This window comes from Mastigoproctus giganteus, chromosome 2 (assembly GCF_048544385.1).
Source record: "Mastigoproctus giganteus isolate SK-2022 chromosome 2, ASM4854438v1, whole genome shotgun sequence".
Lineage (NCBI taxonomy): Eukaryota > Metazoa > Arthropoda > Arachnida > Uropygi > Thelyphonidae > Mastigoproctus > Mastigoproctus giganteus.
Window position 1 is genome coordinate 155516796 of NC_143576.1, and position 15258 is coordinate 155532053.

Below are 15258 nucleotides of genomic sequence, written 5' to 3' on the forward strand. Positions count from 1 at the left end.
AATTCAATTATTCCGAGATTTTCTTAGTCCATCTTGGCCCTACGGCCAGATCCGCATTCGCCATTCAGACACACACACACCTCTGGAGTCAATTAACAGATAATCAATGCTGTTGATTTTGTTTCTCCTTTTTATCTGCAAAGTGAACGTAAACTGTGTTAGACCTAATGGCGATATCTTTGCAATTGTAACCAGAACTCAATGCGTGTGAATTGTTCAAAAACTGGTACACAAACATAAAAACAAAACAATGGAGTGTGATGTAAGTAAATAAAAACAGGATCCTGTTGTCATTGCTAAGGGAAATTTATTTAGCGAAGTCAACCAGACAGGGATATGTTACATAGTTGTTAGAAAGTTTAGCAAAAGAAAATAAAATAACTTTATTTACCGTTCAGGGCTACTTAAGTCGGTCTGAATAAAAGAAAACAATAACAAAAGAAACACAATTCGTAGTTTCTTTTATTTTGTGCAGACCTCCTAAAGTGCAACCGATAGATATACTTTCTGTCGGTCTCACTTAACAAAAAGAACTCGCACTTCGTGTTTCTTGAGGCACCTTCGAGTCACAGTCTCAAGGAAAAGACATCGCGATCCTCCTTGATGCACATGTTGCTGCGAAACCTCATAAATCCCACTTAAGAATTAAAACAAGTTATTCTAACAGATAACTCATCTCTTTAAAACAAACAATAATGAAATTATACACGGACATGCGCGGTGAATCCTTCCACACGATGAATGCCAGTATTTTGAAACTGAGCAGAATTTGTACTACAGATATTTTACCTGCAACTAAACCACACTCTGGTGGTGTTCCACAGCAACGCATGCGTCCTATTAATTAACAGTTGTCGACACAGCTGTCACCTGTTTTTACCAATAGAGTTTCCTCACTAATTTGTCATTACACGGGGCATTCAACAGATCGGCGACGCTAATGATGGCGGTCCAAGATAGGCGGGCGGTCTGTCAGGGGGTTGATGGTGGGCACCGACTGCAGCGGCAGCCGCAGCGGCGGCAGCAGCAGCGGCGGCGGCGGCGGCACTCTCGTTGGCCCACGGCTGGAGAGACTGCAGCGCATGCAGCGATGCGTTGCTAATACACAGGGAATCTCGTGAGGAGTCGTAGATTGACTTGGTCACCACCTCCGCCTGGAGAGACATCATCAAACGGTTGGCGGCCTGCCGTTCTGCCTCGCGCTCCTCGGCGGTCTGACGCCTATATGTAAAGAGAGGGAGAGGGACAGAGAGAGAAAGAGAGAGGGGAGAATAAAAAAAAAAAGTTAATTTTGACCTTCTCCCAGTGGGATTATAAAGTTGTTTAAAGTATTCTAACTTCAATAACACGCAATCCTTTCTCTAAATATTTCTAATTAACCCCTTCAAGGGACTTTAGCTATTCCCACCTCTGAGAAATGTTATTTACACCACCCCTAATTGGCTCATTAACCCGACTGTGATGTGTGTCCTCACGCACGGCTTCTGTATTCCAAGGTGTACGTATAAGTACACAACTACTAATTTCGGTGTCGTAAACGGTCTCTTCTGTCATTAATGGCCGCTGTTACGTTTCGGGCCGAGACTGCGATGCGTGAAAATTCAAACGGCACTCTCCTAGAACAATGGCAGCTTTTTGCGTGTGGTTCATGTGACATTTTATGCCCGATATGAAGCAGACAGCAACGACAAAGTAAAGTGGGAAAGGAAGTTATAAACGGTCATTCAACGGATCAAAGCGATTTTGGATAAACATTTGTCACCAAATAACCCCTTTCCCTGCACCATGATAAAGAGAAACTAATCTAAAACTAAACATGTATTAAAAATATATAATAATAATAATTAAAGATATATTCTTTGTTTCTGTATTTTAAAGAATATACATTGAAACTGTTTTCAAATCAAGCTAAACTCCAATGCGAATTTAAAACCGTGTTCCCCTTTCATATTTTTGAAAAATTTTAAACTCAAACCTTATATTCTAATCGTAAAAAAAAACCAGAATATAGAAGAACTAGCTAGCTTTGTATTCTACAGAACTCGTTAGTTCCGCAATTTGGAACTATTAGTTCCGTATTCTGGAACTGACAGTTCCAGAAAATGGAACTGGTAGTTCCAAGGCATATAAACATATAAAATTATACATGGCTGACTCATGACCTTAGTTTCCTCGGTGAAACTTCTTTAACAACTCGAAATTGATCAATACGAAAATGTTACTGGATGACATTTCTTTTTGAAATAATTTTGAGCACTTCTTTCATTCAGATTACCATATAAAATAATGTAGGAATAGCAAGTTACCAGTACTTTGAACTTAATAAGCAAAACACTAGTTTTTGTGTCTGAATATTTCCGGTAGTCTTGTTTACCAGGACGCTCACTAAACAGCGCAGAAAGATGAAGTTTCCATTGAAATCGTTGCTGGCTTACCTCAAGATATGTTTAGATCTTGCTACATTACACCTTGTAGATCATGAGAATAAGAAGTGTGGGAGGGCTTATTGGTGGAACATCGTTGAGAAGGCTAAGACCCACCCTGGGTTATAACGCCAGAAGAAGAAGAACATTCCACCTTGTCCTAGGCAGATTCCAAAAAGGGGGAAAAAAAAAAACCCTTTATATGGAAAGTGATGAGAATTTCGCCGACCATGCAGTTCGACCATGGAGAACCATAAGAAAATAAAGCATCTACAATGAGATAATAAAAAATAATAATAAAAATGAATAAAGCAAAAATGCAGCCAAAAAGAGCCCGGTCCCAATAAAGGAATAACTTTGGAATGAGCGGCCATCAAGAGAAGATAATCTAGTGTTGGTGAGTGCTGCAGAAGTTGTAGAAAATTCACACGCTGGATCTCGTTAAAGTGAATAAATATTCAAACGAGAAACTGCATTAGTCTTAATAGTTGTACATCAGCCACAAGGCAAGTCTTACGGAGATAAACTGAGGTTAGCCCATTAAAGTTAATAAAGGCTTGGCATTCTTATGGTCATCAGGAGCTGAAATCTACTGACGTAACAGCACCTCTTGCTCGCATGTAATGCCGCATCACGTGGGAGGGTTGTAGAGTGTTAATTACTTGACAGCCTAAACTGCGTGTACATCGAGAAAGGGCTAAGCGACATGGAAGCGATTAATGGCACCACTTCCGCTAGGTCATTAATTCTTGGGTCTATCTCGCCAATTTCACTCTGCTAACGAATGCTGTTAACGAATAGCTAGCTCCACAAGGCTTGCTATTCTTATGTCCGTCTGTTTAGAACTAGCCTCATTATCAAGGCCTAGCAGATTAAGCTAATAAATGCAATAATGAGTTAAGACCACAGTATCTCCACCGCCAAGTTATATTAACGCGCGTTTAAAACTATCTATTCCGCAGCTTGTAGTTGGGCTGCAGAGTATAACAAGAACCTAGAAATCTTTTATATAATGGGCACTGACAGAGGCCCCGCACAGACTTACCTGGCTTCAGACTGATAAGGCCCGATGGGAAGATAATAATACTGAAGTCAAACGTTCATAACCTTAAATTGGTTTGCGTTAAGTGCCCTGGGTTGCTCCATTAGCACGAGGCCAAGTATTTAATAGAAAATGTAATATTTGGATCGGTAATGACGTGTTACAAACTTCTCCCATTCGGCTTGATTATGTTATCAATCTGTAGTGCTCAGGAAGAAAAATTAAATAATGAAAGAAATTACGCGAATTTGCTGTTTTACTAATTCGCAATGCAGGTGATCTTTTAATTCGTTAAACTATTTCAGTTTCTTATACACTACAGTGTTTTTAGCTTTTTTGGTAAAGGCAGCCTGCAGTAAGAATACACAGCCGAAGAAGAATATTTATTGCAAGAGTCTGTGGTTATAACAGAGCAAACTTTTTGAAATGAATTTGGTGTAGATGTGAACAAACCGGAAAAAGACAGCAGTATTTGGAAGAAACATATAGCCTTACTGGATAACGGAAATGTTATGTTGATCATCCAGTCCATATGCATGTCTGACAGAGCACAGACAACTTGGAAGACATTAAAGAAGGTTCCTTGAATAAACCTGCCGCATCTTACTGCATGCCAGTTATAAAAGAGAGACCCTCTGGACTTCATAAAAATCAAGCCTCTGGACTTTATAAATCTACACGCTGTTACTGATGGACTCGTCATTCTCAGTTAGCCCATTTCTCCTAGTTTCAATGAAGACTCAGTCAGTTGTAAAGTATACTTTAAGGGTTTTCCGAATAACTTTTTCCGACGGGTCACGGCGTATGTATCAATGTTATTTTGTTCCAGCGAAAATGCTCATGGCTTCATGCAGCAATCATCGTGTTCAAATTTTTGGGAAAAACGTTTGAACACAATGTCCTGTGATTCAATGATCTGACGACTCTTGCATTTCCATTATCACCCAATTAAACCCATCAAACTATGTATTGCGGGAACATCTCAAAAAGTGTGCTCACTAATAATGATGTACGCAAGTGATTATCTGAAAGTGGCTGGCAGAAGAAAAATGTATGGGATTAATCTTCACAGAAGCTTAGCAAACCGCGCTTAAGAATTTCACCGTCCTGATTCGTCACGTCATTGCACAAAATGGAAGTTGGATGGAGAATTTTGTGGAGCATTACTTTGTTCCTAGTGTTTCAGTTCATGAATTATCATGTGTTATGTACAGGGGTAGCATCCGCTCATATAGTTCAATTAGGCAGTCGCCGAGAGCGCCAAAAACTTCAGCGATCTGCTCCCTGGTGTGGCGCACTATGGTCATAGATGCCAATGCGCTAAAAAAAAGTCCCCAATCAAACAAACAAGCTCCCTGGTGTTTGGAGCACAGATTGCACAGTTCGACTAGGGCGTCGGTTTCTGCAAACTAGTCTAGGGAAATTTCTGGTATGTTTATTGACTGGGAAGAGATTCATAATTTGACTCTCAACCTGAAAACCACCTTTATGCTCACAGGCCACGGATACATCAAAGCTCGACTTAGACAACTCGGAATAGTTAAAGATGACACTTGTATCTGCGGGGAAGATTGGAGCCATTTTATGCGTATCTTGAACTTAAGCAACAACTTTTTCTGAAATGCAATTTTCCAGCCCTTCAGTCCTTTCATTCCCTGATCAAGACTAAGGAAGCCTGCAACACCTTTCTACATTACTGCGGTGCAGTAATGTGGAAAGCGGAAAAGACGCTTCCTGACTGTCACTGCTGCAACTGCTATTCTCCCTATTCCAGAAGAGAACTGTTCCGTATTCCAGAAGAGAACACCGTTTCGCCTTGACTCTGCCACCACGGACTTTATGAAGTTCAGCCCACTGAACAGAATCAGCAAATGACTCTCTCATTGACTTCTTTGACAACTCCCAATCACCGATGAACTCCATCCACAAGTTTGCCTCTTCTCTTAAACTGCAAAGTGACTAGCTCTCATCTAATTATTGTAGTTTATTAGTATTATTTGTTTTATTATATTTCTATTCTTTAACTGATTACTTATTACTTGTTTTACCGGTAACTTAACTTAATGCAATCCTCTTTTGTACATATGATTTTAATGTTTGAATCTACATCAATGTTTATCTTCCTGTTGGATCTCTTATTATTGTTAGTGTTCTGATCTCAGATACACTGTTAATGGTTACCTGTTGTGTATCTTGTTATTAATAAAAATAAAAAATAAAAAAAGAACGCTACACCAGTCGATCGCCTGGATGGACTCCTTCGACCTTCTGACATAGATCTTCCAGACTCTCCTTTTGCTAACCCCATTGGGGTAGGATCCCTATTTCTGCGGGCGCGGGATTTCGCCACTGAAATCTTATGGCCCAGTGTCTTGGCAAACCGTTCGGGACAGTACTTTACATTTGCTGACGCCTGCTCTCTGGCGTGGGATATCTAGGCACAGACCCTATTCTGAGGCCCGCTCTTACCTCTTGCGGGATAGTATTTCTCGCTGCCAATTTCACGGCTCTCTCTCTCTTTCTCTTTCTTTCTTCTCTACCGCTTTGCCTTATTGACTTTCTGCTATCATCATGTCATCCTGCTATTAGGATGTTCTTCACTAGTGACTTCTTGAACTCCTGCTCGTCCTTGGAAACCCTCCTTGTGGTCTCAACCTTGTCTTACATTTTTACTATTCCCATCCTCTTTTTCATTTATTTTCATGGGTTCTTTCCCTCCTTGTTATGCTGGGGAAGGACTCCAACAGGCGTCCTTCTACGACCCAGCATCCTTCTTCGTGCCGTGGAAGGATGTTGGAACGCTCCTTCCTAGCGATGGGGCTTCCAATCACTCAATGGCCAGATGAACAACACAATGACACTATTCACAATACCCACATTACTCACTCTCATCTGGTATTAGCAGAATTTTCTTCTCCACTGTGTCCACAATGGTACGCTCACATCAGTTGCGTTTGTGAGCCAATCTGCATGTTGTACGGGCTGGAAAACCTGAAAAAACTAGAGTGAAATAAGAGAGTAACTACAACCCTGATTAACGAAACTGTGCTGGAATAACTGACAGAATTTACGCATTAACCCTCAAGCACAATGGTGAACTGCTCGCTAACTATATCTATATCACAGATCCAGGAAATCTAGGGATCTGCGAACTACTTTCAAGTAAGCTGCAGACATGCATATCTGGTTGGGGATTATCCGTGCATGATTATTCGATTTCTTTCTGTTTATCATTTTCATTACTTAACGAAATCAAAAGCTGTATTGTGAAAAAAAATGGGGAAAAGGGTCAACTGTTAGTTGATTAAAAAAAAAAACAGAAAGGGGATCCGTGGGAAAAAATAATACCCAAATGGATTCTTCGTGGTGAAAATGCTGGCAACTGTACTAAACGAAATATTCCACGTCTCAATACTCATTTTAAAAAAAATTAAAAAATAAAATAAATAAATAAAAAGTCTGCGGTTAGGTTCCTATAGCATACAGCAGGAATTCTCTAAATGGCACTTGGCAAATTAGCGGTTATCAGGTAGAACCAGCCTGTATGGCTCTGTCGGGCCAAAAAGAGCGATTTTTCCTCCCATTTTTATCTTTTCCCTTTCATTTCCCCTTCAATGAAAGAGAAACATTTGTAAAGATTTGTAATCTTTACAAATGGGTAATTTGTAAAGTTCTAGGTGCTGGGACAGGTCTAAGATTCCTTTACTATTAATTGTAAACAGAATTTGAATTTAATTTTGCCAGCAGTAGATCAGTTACCCAGGGAGTGGACGAAACGAGGGAATAAAATATTAATCCCACCAACTAACAAATGGCGTGTCGCACACGAAGTGCTGCCCCATCCCCGATAGCGGAACACCGATGCACTTTTACCCCTTCTTCCACTCCTCCGAAATCAGCAACGTCGGCTGCTTGCAATAATAACAGACGCATATTTCCCGGGCGGCAAGTGGCTCGAGGCACTCTTCTCTATGACCTACGAGACTTTACATCAAGATGTAAAGCACGGGTTATCCAACAATACGGGAAAACTGCATTTGTCCTGGATGGACCCGAGAACTTATTATTCATATCGATATCATCTCTTTTCTATTTTGGTATTTAGTATTCTACTTCGGTAACAGCATCTGTTTTTATATACTGCGAACGATATTGGGGCACTGTGGTTAGTAAAGCCATACTGTACTGATAATTGATTCTGTCCGCAACTTTTGAGTGAAGACATTAAATATAGGTGATTGATTAGCATATGTCATAGACAAAACTACACCTACGCTAACGTAATTTAGTAGAGAGCTGGATATAGGGCGAAGTACTCCCAACTCGATTTCCATCGGAGGCCTATGAAACAGGAAACACCCATCACCTAGAAACTATAAATCACAGCCTTGAAGAAGTCTTTTTGTTCAGAACCATACAAACGGGACACGCATTTGAATTGTAAAAGGCAAAGTGCAGTCCTTTAGCCTTGCCATTCAGGCTACTATAGGAACAGAGGAAAAATGGTGTGTTCTAGTGAAGGAAGAAATCGAATATACAAATTGCAAACTTGACCAAAAGGAAAATATTTTTCTACACGAACAACTCGATGTTCAAGTGAAAAAAAATTATATTTAAAATTATAAAATAGCCAATACTCTTTGGCTATTCGTAGTCTGCATAAGGTTCTTTATGCATATAAAGAACCTTGTGTACGTATACACCAAACTGCAAATTGTACGATGATTTATGACCATCACAGACGACTGTCTGCATCCTTAATATCTCTATCCTTAAATAGGAATGAATCAAAGTGGCAAAAATGTCTTTAAATATGATTCTATACATGTATTCTTTTCTGAAGGTGCCGACCCGGGTGTTTAAATTCATTTTGCTCTTTGGCTTCTGCTTCACCCCGCTAGCCAATAGATAGAAAGACAAGTTCAGTACACTGACATGTAATCAGTGCATTGCAAGCATTTGTACAATCGGCAACGCGTCCTCTGTTTTCAATGAAAATGACAGCAAAATACAGATATTTTTGGGGAGAGGGGAGAGCACGATGATTACGAGACAAGCTTTTGCCCTCATAAAGACACGAATGTCTGGTAGTGTGCCCGAAGCTACTAAGCAATTGTTGGAAGAAATGTTTTCCATATAAAACAAGTTCCAAATAAACTAAATGACGCCCCTTGTTAGAGCACTGTGGCGCCACGAAGTGGTTGATTATAGGCTACAAATTCTAATGTCTCTGCTGGCCTTCTCCAGACGAAATTACCATCGTCTTTCAAAGACTAAAGGGGAACTAGCGAAAAAACTGGGGGTGTTCGAATGCTGGAGAGCCTCCGGCAAAGTGTCATTGCGGATAGTTTCGGACGATACTTTTCACTTTTTTTTTTGAGTGGAAGGAGGAACAGAGTTACTTAGAGGAAATACGAAAATCTGGATTTTCTCTTAATGCCAACCGCCGTTTAAAACGAGCCAAACTCCACTTTCTGAACTAAAAAGTTGATGAACCTAATACATAAAATGAGAGAAAACAAGTGAGTGGTGAGCGAAGGAAGAAGCCATCAAAGGGAGCATTTTTAAAAATAGCAGAAAAAAACGATTTCAGAGAAGGTGCTGGAGGGAAAGAAATGTGGAAGGGTAGGGGACGAGGTGAACAAAGAATGGTCATTGTTTTGGGGATTTTTGACGTATCGAATACGTTGGTCATAGTGCACCAATAAAGATATAACGGAAGAGGATTCTTTACGTCTCAGCAATCGTGTTTCATAGAACGATGAGCTCCAACTCACTAAATTGATAACTGCCGTTTAAGATAATGTATTGGGACTTCATTCTATTTGAAGATTGAAATATAAATATATTAGATAACGTCAGCCATAAGATATAACACTGGCAATTATATCTCGGTAGTAGCTAGTAGCCCTCGGTGATAGTACATGTATATATCTTTTCACACGTTTGGAAAGATCTAGGTTCGAATCCCGTCATGTAGTGGAGAAATTTATAAAGTATTCTTCAATTAGGTCTGATTTTGCTAATCTCTGGCAGAGGAAGTAGCCCTTTGTGAGGTATTCGAAGTTTGTTTCCACCTACACCACGTCTGGTCAGTATGGATATTTATGACTACCATCAACAGACCCGAAAAACACTAGAGAAGATATGACCTTCCATTGGATCTCTACCTAGTACTTTTGTTGATCGAGTAAGGTTGTTAATATATTTTTTAAGAATAATGTTCTTCGAATAAAGATTGAATGTTTATCATCCGTCGTTTAACTTAATTCAAGCTATTTTGTTGTAATCAAATCTTTCAGCACATTTCTCATTAGGATTCAGAGAACCAGAGAAATGTTGCACTCTTGCTTGATAGCGCTCCGAAATGCTATGCAATATGGACTATTTTTCTCCGGTGTTAACTTGGATGAAATTAACCACATATGAAGTACACACGTAGATGTCGTTAATGGAAATAAAAATAACAGTATGCCAGCTGAATCCAACAGACGAACCTCGCTGGTGATCAACACTAAATGATGCATCATATAAAGGGCAGTAAGTGGGATAAGCGTTGGTGTGACTGCAATTGGAAGTTGCATCCTCGTACCTCTCTCTCTCTCTCTTTTCCTTCCTCCCTCCGTCCATCCCTTCCAATATTTCATACCGGTCGATAATAAAGCAGGTGTTACCAAGGAAACGTCGTGAAGCGAAAACTCCGTCTGGGATTCGTCTCTGATTTAGTGTAGGGAAGGCCACGATAAGTAAATAACAATCTGAAATCTGACGTGAGTGCTGGAGAGGGGGGGGCGAGGTTCGAGAGTACAGGAGAATGAAATATGGACGAAAAGAAACTAAATTTCAACCGGGTTAATGTTAAGGGAGAAGTGTAATGGAGGAGAAAAAACAAATGGGAAGAGATTAGTGTCGAAATGGACATTTGGAGGAGGGATGTGTGGGTTTATGCGCCACACTTCTGCTGTTAGATATGAATAAGGGTTGAAACGTTGCCTTGAATATGCTCTTCAGGTGGATTTCGGACTACCAAACCTACCCGGTTATGTTTAACTTCATAAACGCAGTCATGACTGCTTTCCGAAAGCCAATTTTGCCATATCAAGGCTGTCAAAACCAGCTTCGATATATCTACTTTTCAGTTTCCGTTTTATGAAAATGTAGATAAAGGCACAGCTGTGGCAACTATTACACTTGCTGCATCTTTTACCACAGTCAATTACTATGTCCTAAACATTCGATTTCAACTGATCAATTTAAGTATTGCATTTTTTAAATTTATTTTTAAAGAGAAGCGTATTGCAATTATATTTTTTTATAATAAATAAATGCATTATTAAAACAGAGAGCAAATGAACTCCAAAATAAATATGCTAAATATATTTATTTAAAATTCAATATTAATATAATAATATTTTATAAAAATAGCGCCTTAGTAATGAATATTAAAAACAATACATTTAAATAACACTTATTTATAAATATATTTAGAAAACTGCAGTATCACTATTTGTTAAACATTTATTCAAAAAAGAAATTAAGCATAAAAAATAAATAAATTAATTAATCAGTAAAGAACGTCCATCAAGAATTGAGTCCATCAAGAACTGGTCTACTCTTTACGGACTGCTTCCATCCGTTTTGTCATATTAAAATGACCTTCAGTGGGGGAATAATCATCCAAGGTTTGAATTTTCTAACTGAATTAAGAAATCGTATCTGTGTTCCTTTCTTATTTCAACGTATTTTGTATCTTGCATCTAGATTCAGTGGTAGTGCTTTTTATACCTGTAAAAGGTAACGCTAAATCATTTTATGTGTCACGAGATACGTCATAATTACAAAAGTTCCATTCCACTCCAAATGAATGCATATTTAATGGTTGTAAGAGATTTGGCTCGGTGTTATATAATTACCAGACCAGTAGTTTACTCCAAACGTTTCTCTCGGTCTTATCAAGTCGATATAGGTCAGAGGTGTCTGAGTTTTATTGGGCCGCAGCCAGTCCAATTATATATTACACCGTGAGCAGCATAAAACAGCCTCTTCCTCCAAATGACACTACTAAGTGAAAAAATACTTCTTAATCTCCCAAAAATCTTTAAAAAATAAATACTACTATGGTATAACAATCAGTCGTTTCTTGAACAAAATAATATCGGAAATGTTGTGATATGTTTGAATCTGAGGGTGCAGCAGCAAATACCGTCGTGGGTCGCATAGGCTACTATAGAGTAGCACCGATGGGCGACTTGCGATAGATTGGTAGGCATTGGAATGGAAGCCTCTGATATAGGTGACTCGTATGATGCATGAACCAAACAATAAACCCTATTCTGTCTTCAAAGCTTTATGTAACGTGTGAAATATTATAGTTCCAGGCAATACGAGCAAAGACCGGCAGCCAAGAGGGTCCTCAGAATTTCTGGGACTCTTGTTGAGTCATAAATTTTTAAGCCCCTCAAAAATTAAGTGAATATTATTATATTTTATACATAAAACGTATTTTCACATTCATCTTCCCAATATGACATTTACAAGCAATGAGTTAATTTGTTCAGGCAGCTGTAGCTTTTCCCATAATCTTTATTGTCGATCAAATCAAGAATGAATCCGAAGAATACACTTCTGACAAGAGAAAATGTTTTAATATCGTTCCACCTAGCGAGGATTCGGATTGCTAATCGCAACATCAGACCGTCGGGGTGGAAAGAAGGAAAAATAATAATAGTGTGTCTAATCTTGATATTATGGAGTATTTCCCCAAACCAGTTGTTAGGAGCAAGTGGTTCAAAAAGGTCTGAAAAGAGTAGAGTTATATCGCTGGAAAATGTTAACGAACAATGGGAACTCGTCTTGTCTTGCTCAGAAATCTAAAAAGCGATTCTATTAATGTACACTTTAGTTAGCTTCCAAAGTTATAATTCAATGAATTATAACTTTGGTTATAATAATTCACTTAATAATTTACAAGTAATTCTTATTAAATAAGTTACAGGTACAACATAAAAATATTACATAATAAAAACAACAGTGACATCTCTCCAAAAATCCAAACAAACAAGAATTAAAAAATTCTATCCACTAGTACGTCGGCGATTTATTTGTCTTCTGTTTTATTTGTCTAAGCTAATTTAACGAGAACTTATTACAAAGGAATGCGTTAAGTACTTCCTTTAAAAAAGGAAGGTCGAAAGTTGTATCCCCCTTCTCCTTTTCGTCCACCCCTCCTCATCAATTTTCATGTCTGGTGCATTAAGTACTATCTACTGTTTTGTTTCCTTTTTCCACGCCTATTGTTTTATGTACATGTATACAATGTTTCCCAGATAGAGTTGAGAAGTGACATTTGATTCATTTTATATCCCTTTGACAAGAGATATATATAATAAGTTCCGAACGTATATCAGGATAATCTGGATTATTACTATATCTATATCGAGAATAACAAATTTCTGTGTTCTATTTGCTTCAATTTCTCTTAAAATCCATTATCAGTTTGACACAAAGATCATTAATGAATATTTGGATGAAAATTGAATGAATAATGATGGATTCGCTGATTCTCCAAAAGTTGGAAAGTTCAATCTAGGGATGGGGAATTTCATCTCAGTGGCTTTGACCTACAGCCATTTATTTGTATTGAAAATCTGCAGTTTATTATCATTTCACCTTTTAAACGATTTTTTTCCTGCTGTGGGTAAATAACTGAGCTCAATTTCAAATTCAGATTGTAATTTAATCTGTCCTCAACTTTGTTTCGAAATGCGCTATGTTCTGTTTTACCGACTTGTCATCCTTCAACATAACATAACCTGACCATTGCGTACATTGCATTTGTACTACCACTCACGGAACGGGGAGGGAGAGATTGAGTAAGAATGACGCTCCCACAAGTGACTGTCGCATTAATAGACATCGCTACCTGTTTCATGTTACCAAACATGAAATCCAAGCCGCCATTAGTGGAAACTATTTTATCACGATAAGTTAAAGTGCCTGCCATACAAGCGAATAAGCAATGTTACTGCGCATGTTTGCTACTCTTTATTGCACCTGCCCCTTTTCCCTTTTCGGAATCGAACAGGTTATGTCGGCCAGATAATCTGCAGTTCATCACAACTAATCGCAAACGGGAATATTTGATAAAAGACGTCTACTGTATTTGCAATCAAATGGCCACTTAGTTCTCGTACTGTAAAGACCCCCCTATGCGCTCACACCAAGTGTTCAAACTCGCGATTAACAGTTTCGTAGCAATTGAAGTAGCGATGTATGTTTTTCAATTATTATGTGATCACTATATTAATTTTCTTTTTCTTTTTATTATTATTTGCCATCCCTATTTCAATCCAGCACTGGTTGATATTTTCAGCGTGGTTGGATTCTAATCATGCTAAAATCAAGCCATGCTAAAAATATAGCTGGATTAGAATTCAAGGGTAGGACTACCCTCAAGAACAAAAGGGTAGGATTACCTTCAAGGGTAATAGTACCCTTGAATTCTAATCCTGTAGGATTACCCCTGAGGTCTAATCCAGCCATGCTGAAAATAAGGCTTGATTAGACTTCACGGGTAGGATTAAACGACGATACGGTTTAATCCTACCCTTCAGGTCTCTAAAGGGATCATTAAGGGAAGGTTCTTGGAATGAAAGCATGAAAATATCAGACAGTGTCTGATATTTTCACATTTCCGCAGAGAGATTTTATCGTCAGTGCTCAAATAACCCCACCTTGAATATCCCTTTAGAAACCCCAGGGGCATTCATTACACGGCATGGATCTTATCCTACCCGACTGATGTAAACTGGCTCAGTTTGGAAGTAGGGATGGCGGAAAAAAATAATAAATAAAATCGATATAATCCCCATGTTGAAAATTTCTTTATTATGCTGTTTAAGTTCGTGACCAACCGACAAGGTTACTTGATTGCTTCAGGGTATGAGCTCTCTAACTGGTCCGAAAGTGTTAATCACAAGTTTAAACTCTTAGTTTGAGCGGGTAGGGAGACCATAAGTGATAAAATAATATCCCGATTAGCCGGAATTATAAGTTGCAAATAAAGTGGTCCCGCTTTACTTCGACTATGCGGATATTGGTCTCTCTCTGTTTAGAAAGCGTTCTCCTATTTTTTAAAAAGCCGGAGCAGTTCAGTACCAATTAAAGACTACTAATTGGTATTTGGAGTCCCAGTTCCCTTCCCTAAATGACAAAATGGGGGAGAGAGACAAACTGCTTTTTCCCCCCTCGAAAACTAGGCCTACTCAATGGCGCAACAGACTGTTCTTAGAATGGACTTAATCATATATGTTCATCCTTCTTTCCGAGTGATATAACTCGTATACTGTGGTATTACCTTTCAGCTAATGTGTGTACATTCTGAATCGCAGGCCTTGTCCCAGTTCCTGTCTTTATTCAAGTCTCCTCACCTTTCACTTTTGTCTGCGTTATATGACCATAATTTTAACTATTACTATAACAGAAAAACAGCAATTGCCATTCGCATCATTTCTAAAAATACATTACACTTTGATATTAGCCTACACTGAAAATTTATACAATTACAGTATATAAATATTATAGGTAGGTGTGTGTGTGTGTGTATTACAGACACACAATTAACGGAGTATTCCGCCCTGAATCATATACATATCATTGACCAAGACTGACATAAGAACGGCAGAATTTCACAAGCATAAATTTAAACATCACGAAGCTGAAGTCGTGAAGTTCTACAGTAGCAGGTTCCTCTTCCAGTGTAATGAATTCTTTCCCGGTTACCGAGATCAGCCA

The 15258-nt window shown here is 38.6% G+C and overlaps 1 protein-coding gene across 1 annotated transcript in view; it reads right to left on the bottom strand.

The window, feature by feature from the left end:
• Nucleotides 1-799: 799 nt before the first annotated feature.
• LOC150089679 (T-cell leukemia homeobox protein 3-like) overlaps nt 800-15258 on the bottom strand; it is a 100632-nt gene continuing 86173 nt past the window's right edge. The window contains exon 3 of the mRNA XM_090390072.1: nt 800-1221. Within this exon, the coding sequence (XP_090246198.1) occupies nt 921-1221 (301 nt within the window). The 3' untranslated portion in view covers nt 800-920. The remainder of the gene's footprint in view (nt 1222-15258) is intronic.